We start from the raw sequence: 8,854 nt of genomic DNA on the forward strand, positions 1-8,854 counted from the left end.
GTGACTTTGGCGCTCCGAACAGCTGATTCGATACACTGATTCATAATGCTCCGAAGCTTCCTGAAGCAGTGATTTGAAATCGGCCATCACTAAATAAGTCGTTATTTAGTTTTTTTTGGCGCTCCAAAAATATTCTCGTCGCTTTATAATATTAATATTGAACCACTGTACTCACATGAACTGATTTAAATATGTCTTTAGTACATTAATGGATCTTGAGAGAGGAAATGTCATTGCTCCCTATGTAGGCCTCACTGAGCCATTGGATTTCATCAAAAATATCTTAATTTGTGTTCCGAAAATTAATGAAGGTCTTTCGGGTGTGGAACGGCATGAGGGTGAGTAATAAATGACAGAATTTTCATTTTTGGCTGAACTAGCCCTTTAACATTAGGCCGCCTCAGCAAACTTCCAGGGGAAACAAATACATGTTACAACATCAAACCGACATAATTTTTTTAGTTTATTATTACTTCATCAGAAGTACCAGAAGGACAAATTAGCAGGAAGGCCTTTGGACAAAAGGGGGCACATTTTTTAAAAATGCGTAACGTTAAATGTTTTGATTCAGACACTGAATCACTCAAACAAGCGTGTCAGCCAGATTGACTGATTTGTGTGCGTGCTATTCAAACAGCACTATCAAGGATATTGGATATATATAAGGATATTTTAAAAAGAGCAGCTAGAAAATGAATATATTACAGAAACACAATGAAACTTCATGTAAGGTAGTAGAAAATAGTCTCCCATGTTTATTGGAGGTATTCAACTGGGTTTCAGTCAAATCTGTGATCATTACAAAAACACTCACTACAAGGAATGATCAAAATTAACATCTGAGACACTTCCAGCTCCCCCTTTCCCCCATCCATTATTTTCACATCTGGATCAACCTGGATGGGAGAAACTGGATTTCATACAGCTGCAGAAGAAAAAAGACAAAGGTCCACAAGTGAATTAATGATTCAACCCAGGACACAAATTAATAAATATTAACTAATAAGGCAATTCATTATTATTTTTACATTCAGCAATCAAACAAAGTATTCACATGACCTCTACTGGATATCATGCATTACTACAAGATCCAAGTCTACCAGAAATGATAATTAGAAATTATTCTCATGAATTATCACATTTCACTTTGTAAATGGTGCAAATGAAATAACCATACCTTTTTACAGGTGTCTGGTTAGAGCAAAAAGTGCTAAAGAGCCTTCAGTATATGAAATCTGAACATAATGATACTACATTTATTTTGAGTTCTACAATCAGCGTTTAATATTTCATAGCCTTGTTTGTCAAAAGAGCTTCGTTATCCATTGCACAATAGGCAGCAGATGAATCAAAACCATGTCTAAAGACAAACTCATAAAGAAACATGAGAGGAATCAAATAAAGGGTTATAATGCATATTAGGAAAGAGGGTATGCAGAGAGGATTTAGACAAAATAAACTAGATCTTTACAGGTAGCAGCAGAGAAGGCAGCAAGGATGGAGGCAAAGACGAGGTCAGGGGACTGAGCGGCATCAACGGCAGTGTGCAGGCCGCGGGCACTGTAGTACTGCACCAGAGGAGCCGTCTGCCGGTGATACGACTCTAGTCGGGAGCGCAGAGTGTTCTCGTTGTCGTCACTGCGACGAATAAGAGGCTCGCCGGTCACCTATGGATGTATGAATCAGATCGAAACTTTACAGCAATGCTCGTAGTTGTCATATTAATATGAATCTGAACCGTTTGGTTTCTCACATCATCTTTCATAGGCTCTTTGGGGGGGTTGAACTCTTCATGGTAAGATCGGCCACTGGGCTGGTGAATGAGCCTGAGGAACAGAATGGATTATATTCTCCTGGGACCTGGGAATAGACTTCTGTCCTCTGTAGTGGACATTATATTTTAGTGATTTTCTCTGACATCATACATGTCACAGTTTTAAAGGATTAGTTCACTTTCAAATTAAAATTTCCTGATTATTTACTCACCCCAATGTCATCCAAGATGTTCATGTCCTTCTTTCTTTAGTCGAAATTAAGGTTTTTGATGAAAACATTCCAGGATTTTTCTCCATATAGTGGATTTCAATGGAGCCCAAACGGTTGAAGGTCAAAATTACAGTTTCAGTGCAGCTTCAAAGAGCTTTAAACGATACCAGACGAGGAATAAGGGTCTTATCTAGCAAAACGATCAATCATTTAAAAAAAAAAAAAAAAAAAAAAAAATACAACCGTTTATGCTTTATCAACACAAAATATCTCCTTGAACGTACTTCCCGTTTCCGCATTCTTCAAAACGCTTACGCTGTATGTCCTACGCCTTTCCTAATCTACTTACGGAACGAACGCGGCGCCAGTTTCGTTTTTTTCAAACAATTTGGACCTTCAACCTGTTGGTAGCCGTTGAAATCCACTATATGGAGAAAAATCCTGGAATGTTTTCCTCAAAAAACTTCATTTCTTTTCGACTGACGAAAGAAAGACATGAACATCTTGGATGACATGGGGGTGAGTAAATTATCAGGAAAAGTTTATTTAAAAGTGGACTAATCCTTTAAGAGCACATTCAGGGCTTTCCAGAGATACCAAATTTTTTAGAGGTTTCGCTATGAAAACAACAACTTCTTGGTCTTTACATATGACTGAAAATGAAAATTAGCACTCTTATGGAAATATGATAATATTGTTTGTTATAAATCTACATCTCAGGAAAATGTTAGGGGGTTTCAAATCAAAATATGACTTTCTGTTATGAAACAGGACATTGATTTCATACATGACCTCAGTAGAGGACTGTTTATCAGGCATTTTAGGAGATACAACAAGTGAATATGGAAATAAATTATATATCAATATTCCTATTAATTATTAGATATTATCATGAAAATGTTGGCAATTATTACTCCCATTATTACACTTATTTTTCATTGCATGTTGCTCCAAGAACACATTAATATGCAAATTAGATAGTGTATAGATATATTGTATTGAATGGGAAAATCCATGTATGACTATTTTACCCACATATTGCATTAATTAATGGTATAACAATTAATTCCATTATATCTTTCATAACATAGTTGAGAATCATCTTTATACAAAGTTTAGTTAAAAACAATCCTGAAGCCCAAAAAATAATCCCATTGTTTTTGCCTATACATGTAATTTCATGCCATGTTATTTTTTAAACAACTTAGTCCTGGTGTCCACTACAAAGGACATATCATAACATATGAATAAAATATAAATGTTATTTTTTTATTTGTTTCTTATGCTCTAAAAAATGTAATCACGTGAAAAAAATACTAAATTCAAAAAACTTTTTTTTTTTCTGGGTCTCATGAGGATATTACACAAAGTCGGCATTAAATCATATCTGAACATTTGTCTTAGTTATGGAATATTGCAGTATTTATTATAAATGATTTATCTGTGCACATCATTACTTTTTTAATTCATGTGCCCTCATAATATTTAATTAGAATATCTACCCCTCTCTCTCTCTCTCTCTCTCTCGCAACATCTCTTCTCTATGGAAGCTTGTTTCCACCACTGAATAAAAAATAAAAAAGGGAATTGCAGCTTTTTTCTCGCAATTGCGAGTTTACATCTGGAAATCCTGACTTTTTTCTCAGAATTGCACGTTTATATATCAATTCTGACTTTAACACGCAATTGTGAGATAAAGTTAAACATTCAGAATTGTGAGATATAAAAGTCAGTCTTCTTTTTCCCTTCAGAATTGGACTTTATAACTCGTAATTGCGATTTTTTTTATCTTACAATTCTGAGAAAATAAGAATTGTGAGATAAAATGTCGCAATTACCTTTTTTAAAATGTTTTATTCAGTGGCAGAAACAAGCTTCCATACATCTCTTCTCTGATGACGTGTTTACTCGCGTGAGGGCGGGACAACCTGTCACTCGCATGAGATCGACCAATAGCAAACCATAACCATCCATTCAATTCTCGATAGACAAAATCAAGTCCCGTCCTACATATTTTCTTGTTCTAGAATCTGTTTCACTTGGATATACGTCACAGTAGGCAACAAAAGACTAATCGCAACTTTCGTTTCATGCCGACTTGAAGTGGGAATTAAATGAAAACTCATTTGTGCATGTTTGAGTTGTTTTTAAAAATTTTACCTCTTAATATTTAATTAAAATATTATAACTGGACCTTCTGGTGAAAATTACAAACTTCTCCCCGATGACATAAGCAGTACTTCTCCAATTATTTAGTCGGCTTAAACTCCGCCCCTGCAAGCTAATGTTCATCTGCTTCACTTCTGAGTGCAACGGCCACATCTCAAAAACCAGACAACCGATGCACAGAACCAAGTACCTGCTCAATATTTTTTTTTTCATTTTTTTGATAATCTGTTACACTTGAATGTACAGAAAAGATCTTGTCACGTTGTTTTGCAGGTTTAAACAAATATCTCATTATCATGCTTTACAATTCTTACTTGAAAAAAGGAGGAAGTAATGAGGAGCACTTCCTTATTGACTTGCAGTGAACACTGCACCATGATACATTTTCCTGCCACCTCATTAAATATTACAAACCCCAAAGTGTTTGACCTCTTGTATGTCCTACCAAGAATATATGTCTTCACTTATTCTTGAAATGAGTGTGACGTTCTATCCAGTACATCCCATTTTCATTAAACTAAACTAAGCTATTAGAATACATTAGTGTGATGATGCTTCCAATTTACAGGCCCCTCCATCCTCATACCTCCCACAGATCCTGCGTACTAGCAGAGAGTCATCAACAGAGAATTCAACCACGGAGTCCAGTTTCTCAGTACGCTTCTCCAAAAGGCCGTCCAGCTAAAATTGAGAAAGAGAGGCAATGGTTCACAGACACATTCTTGTGGAGCAATCAGCCAATCAGAACTGGGTGCCAATTTCAAATCGAGGACTTCAGTTGTCACGCCTTTTTTATTACTATAGATTAAAGATGCATTTAGGTCTATTCACACCAAGAACGATAACTATGGCCGTGTCCCAAATGGCACACTTCATATGCACTTACGGTCTTGTGGACTTACAATCACCGCCACGTACGTGTCCCCCTGAAGTCCATGAGTCAACTTGGGTTTTAGAAGGGTGCTCGCGAGCGCCCCCGATGCACACTTTTTCAAGCCTGCACTGAAGCGAGCTCTGCTGCAGACTTCTACCTGACAGTAAAAGTGCCATTATGTCATGAAAGTGAAGACTCGGAGGAAGTGTTTAGGGTGCCATTTATGACACAAGAGTGTTTAGGATGCCATTTGTGACAGGGCCTATATTAGCGTCCGCACCAACAAACGATAACGCTCTATATTCTAAGCACGCACTGCAGGTTTGTTGTCTGTCGCTTTAAAGCAGGATGGATTCTGATTGGCTGTTAAATGTTTTTATCGTTCATCATCTGGGAAAAAAAAAAAAAAAAAAAAAAAATCACTCTGAAAGTGATCCCAATGATATTGTTTCTCTGTGTCGTTATCGTTATAGTTGTGGTGTGGACTGTGCTATTCTTTTATATGTAGAATGATTTTTAGAACTATATCATAATATTATAGTTATCGTCCTTGGTGTGAAAAGGCCTTTATAGACGGTCAGTTGATCACAGATTGTCACAGAAGTCCTCACCATTTCTGCCTGCTTGACAGTACGAGGGAAACCGTCCAGTAGGAATCCATTCTTGCATGCAGGCGTGTCCAGATTGTTGTCTATGAGCTCCACCACCATCTCATCACTCACCTAAAGGAAAGGTGATGAACAGAGATTCAGGACTTTATCCCTGAGAGACCAAACAAACATACAGGAGAAGAACAAATCTAGTGGTGTCAGAATTTAAATATTAAAAAAAATATATAAAACTGTTTACACTGAATATATAAAATATTACATCGAATATCTATTAATTTACCAGTTTGCCAGCATCCATGGTTTCCTTCAGACGCTGACCGAGCTCTGATCCCGATGCCACCATGGCCCTCAGCATGTCCCCAGTAGCTAAATGACACACACAGTACTTCTCTGCAAGCTTGGGTGCCTGTAGGGGTGAAATAAAACTAATGTGTGTGTGTATATATATATATATATATATATATATATATATATATATATATGCAGCATTGCTGTTTTCAATATTGGCCAAATTAAGAAATGTTTCTTTCGCAGCAAATCAGCATATTAGAATGATTTCTGAAGGATCATGTGACACTGAAAACTGGAGTAATGATGCTGAAAATTCAGCTTTGAATCAGATATATATTACTATTTAAAATATATACAGATAGAAAAGAGCTATTTTAAATTGTAATATTTAATATATGATCAAAACTATAAATCTCAATCACAGTTCTGTTGTAACCACATTCATAAGCCAAGTTTGAACTATATTACTGATGAGCAACAGTATTGCTCAGTATCAGCAAGCAGTACTGCAAACCAAGCATCTTTTGTGTACGCTGATATGCTCATTCTTTATGGTCTATTGAGTGGCATGGTCGTTCAACAGGACAGAAAGAACTACAACTTTCCAGTGGTCACCAAGTTGAGTGTCACATTAGATCATTCCACATATGCACTGAATGAACAGACTGATCAGAGCCCATCTGATAAAGCCCAGGGCAACAGGACACTGCTGTTAAAGAGACAGTAACACATGCTGGTTCACATGGTGTAATATTTGGTTTAGTACAGTTAAATTAATATTTCAACCTAAAATGTATATCCTGCAGTCATTTACCCTTATGTCATTTCAAACCTGTATGACTTTCTTTTTCTTCCGTGGAGCTGAAAGAATGTTAGGCAGAGTGACAGTCTCCGTCACTATTCGCCTTCATTCATGTGGAAAAAGGTGAATGAAAAATGAATGGTGACATTATATCTAACATCTTGCTTTTGTTTTTCATAGTAGAAATAAATCCATAATGGTTTGGAATAGCATGATGACAACATAATTTTATTTTTTTGGGTGAACTATCGATTTACAAGTGTACTATCTATCCTGCTTCTGCCTAAGAGTTAAATCAGAATGAGCCACGCGGCCCTTCACATGAACCCTCACCTGAGTCCCCTTCCCCGCTCCGGGAGGGCCGAGCAGAATGGCTCGAATGCCTTTCCGTACACCGGAGACGGTATCATCTGCTTGCGTGCTGGGGGCCATGGTTACAATGTGTAAACGAACTATAGACACTTCTCACCACTACACACTTCGTATCCGCAAACTCACACAGCCGAGAAAGGAAGTGGAAACGCCTCCGATTGCTGACTATGGATTCAAAGGCCCGCCTTCTTGGACCAGACCACCAATCTGATTGGCCAATGGCACGCCTTTTATCCACAGCGCGCGCTCATTGGATAAACTCGAATACCTCAGTGTCATTTTGTATCCGGAATTTGGCCTGTAATGATATCGCACATCAAGTAGATTTGATAAGGCAAAATTAGATATCTATATCTAAAATGACACATTAATACTCGTATGAGACTGTACAAAGGTTATCATTTTACTTTTGTTCTTCCGACTTCATGTCTAACTTCATATTAACCACAGCCCTTTGAAGTCCTGTCCTTTAAGGAATTGGTCATGACTGAAATGATGAACTAATACAACTTTTCTTTTAACAGGTCTTTGTTCAGTTGTATTGTTTCTATACAATTTTCAATAGTTTAATAGAATTATACACATACTATTTTAGTATTATTTATGTACTGTTACTTATCGCATCTATAAATATTTTGAATTTAAATATTTTTGAATTTGTATTTTTATATTTTCAGTTTGTATATTAAGTATTTTTTTTAATATATATATTTCTATTTAGCTTAATTTTTTATTAGTTTTAGTCATTTTTACGTAAAGGTGCTAAATGTTTTGTTTTATACATTTTTGCTATATTACTTGAAACTGTCTTTACTAACTGATAAAAGACTATTTATTAGGTGCACTGAAAGGAATAATATTAATGCTGCATTCCAGGCAGGTTTTTGAGCCCGTAAGTCACAACTTTAAATCGCGACTCACGACTTTGTAGTTCCAGGAAAGTCACGCCAAACTGCGTAAAAGTGTAAACAAACCAACATGGCGGACCATACGGGGCTTATGCTCATTAGCAATTATTTCTATCGCTTACTCCTTGTTTATTTGAGGGAAACAGAGGAGGAAAACGGCGCCTTGTTATACCTTTTATTTGAGGCATAAACACTGAAGGGGCTGCCATTGTTGTTTCGCGGGCAGAGGAGGAAAACGGCGCATACTGCCGTTCCAGGCAATAGGTTGGAAAAACACGGGTTACGGGTTGCCTGGCTACGCGGTTATACCTTTAAAAACATCAGCCGATTTTACTGGCCCTCTGGCGTCATTTTACTTGTGAAAGACGTGCATTGGCCCTCTGGCTTGCATAGTGCCAACGTTCCTTGTGAGAGACGTGCGCGGCTGCATCCATAGGGGCCAAACACACCAAAAGTGCCATTACAAAGTCGCGCCGCGCTGACATTTCTGCGCGGATCAATCGAGCGCGCGGCGATAGCTAATCTCATCCAATAGTATCCAGCTGCAGACCCGCAGCACCAGTGACGTCAGAACCCGTAACTGGGAGTACATCGATCTAGTACGAGTTAACGGGTGGGAAGTCACGGGTTTGACTGCCGTTCCAGTGCACTTTCATGGGTAGAAGGTTGGAAAAACACGGGTTACGGGTTGCCTGGAACGTACGCGGCATCATATACATCATCTGTGCACGAGGTAGGGCCTTAAAAACATCAGCCGATCGTTTACGCGATCATCGCGTAAACGACTGGCCCTCTGGCTTGTCAATCACTGCCATTACATTCCTTGTGAAAGACGTGCGCG

At 37.7% G+C, this 8,854-nt stretch overlaps 1 protein-coding gene across 2 annotated transcripts; it reads right to left on the reverse strand.

Annotated features, from left to right (window-relative positions):
• Positions 1-727: 727 nt before the first annotated feature.
• Positions 728-7,270, reverse strand: ak2 (adenylate kinase 2). Of its 2 annotated transcripts, XM_048201476.1 has the most exons (7): positions 7,067-7,268; positions 5,921-6,046; positions 5,641-5,751; positions 4,742-4,836; positions 1,754-1,826; positions 1,472-1,667; positions 728-925 (listed from the first exon to the last, which is right to left on the reverse strand). In XM_048201476.1, exons 1-7 carry the CDS (start codon positions 7,163-7,165, stop codon positions 918-920), a joined length of 708 nt encoding a protein of 235 aa, XP_048057433.1. In that variant the 5' UTR covers positions 7,166-7,268; the 3' UTR covers positions 728-917. The 2 variants fall into 2 exon arrangements, with proteins under 2 accessions (XP_048057433.1, XP_048057432.1); XM_048201475.1 differs by lacking the exon at positions 728-925 and having other exon boundaries at positions 935-1,667; positions 7,067-7,270.
• Positions 7,271-8,854: the final 1,584 nt, after the last annotated feature.

Source organism: Megalobrama amblycephala, linkage group LG9 (genome assembly GCF_018812025.1).
Source record: "Megalobrama amblycephala isolate DHTTF-2021 linkage group LG9, ASM1881202v1, whole genome shotgun sequence".
Classification (NCBI taxonomy): domain Eukaryota; kingdom Metazoa; phylum Chordata; class Actinopteri; order Cypriniformes; family Xenocyprididae; genus Megalobrama; species Megalobrama amblycephala.

Excerpts from the sequence above, each read along its gene's own strand:
- ak2 (XM_048201475.1), bottom strand. The coding sequence starts at position 7,165 with ATGGCCCCCAGCACGCAAGCAGATGATACCGTCTCCGGTGTACGGAAA. Across the intron at positions 4,837-5,640 it reads CTGTCAAGCAGGCAGAAATG|CTGGACGGCCTTTTGGAGAA; the intron begins GTGAGGACTTCT and ends TCTCAATTTTAG. Across the intron at positions 1,668-1,753 it reads AAGAGCCTATGAAAGATGAT|GTGACCGGCGAGCCTCTTAT; the intron begins GTGAGAAACCAA and ends ATACATCCATAG.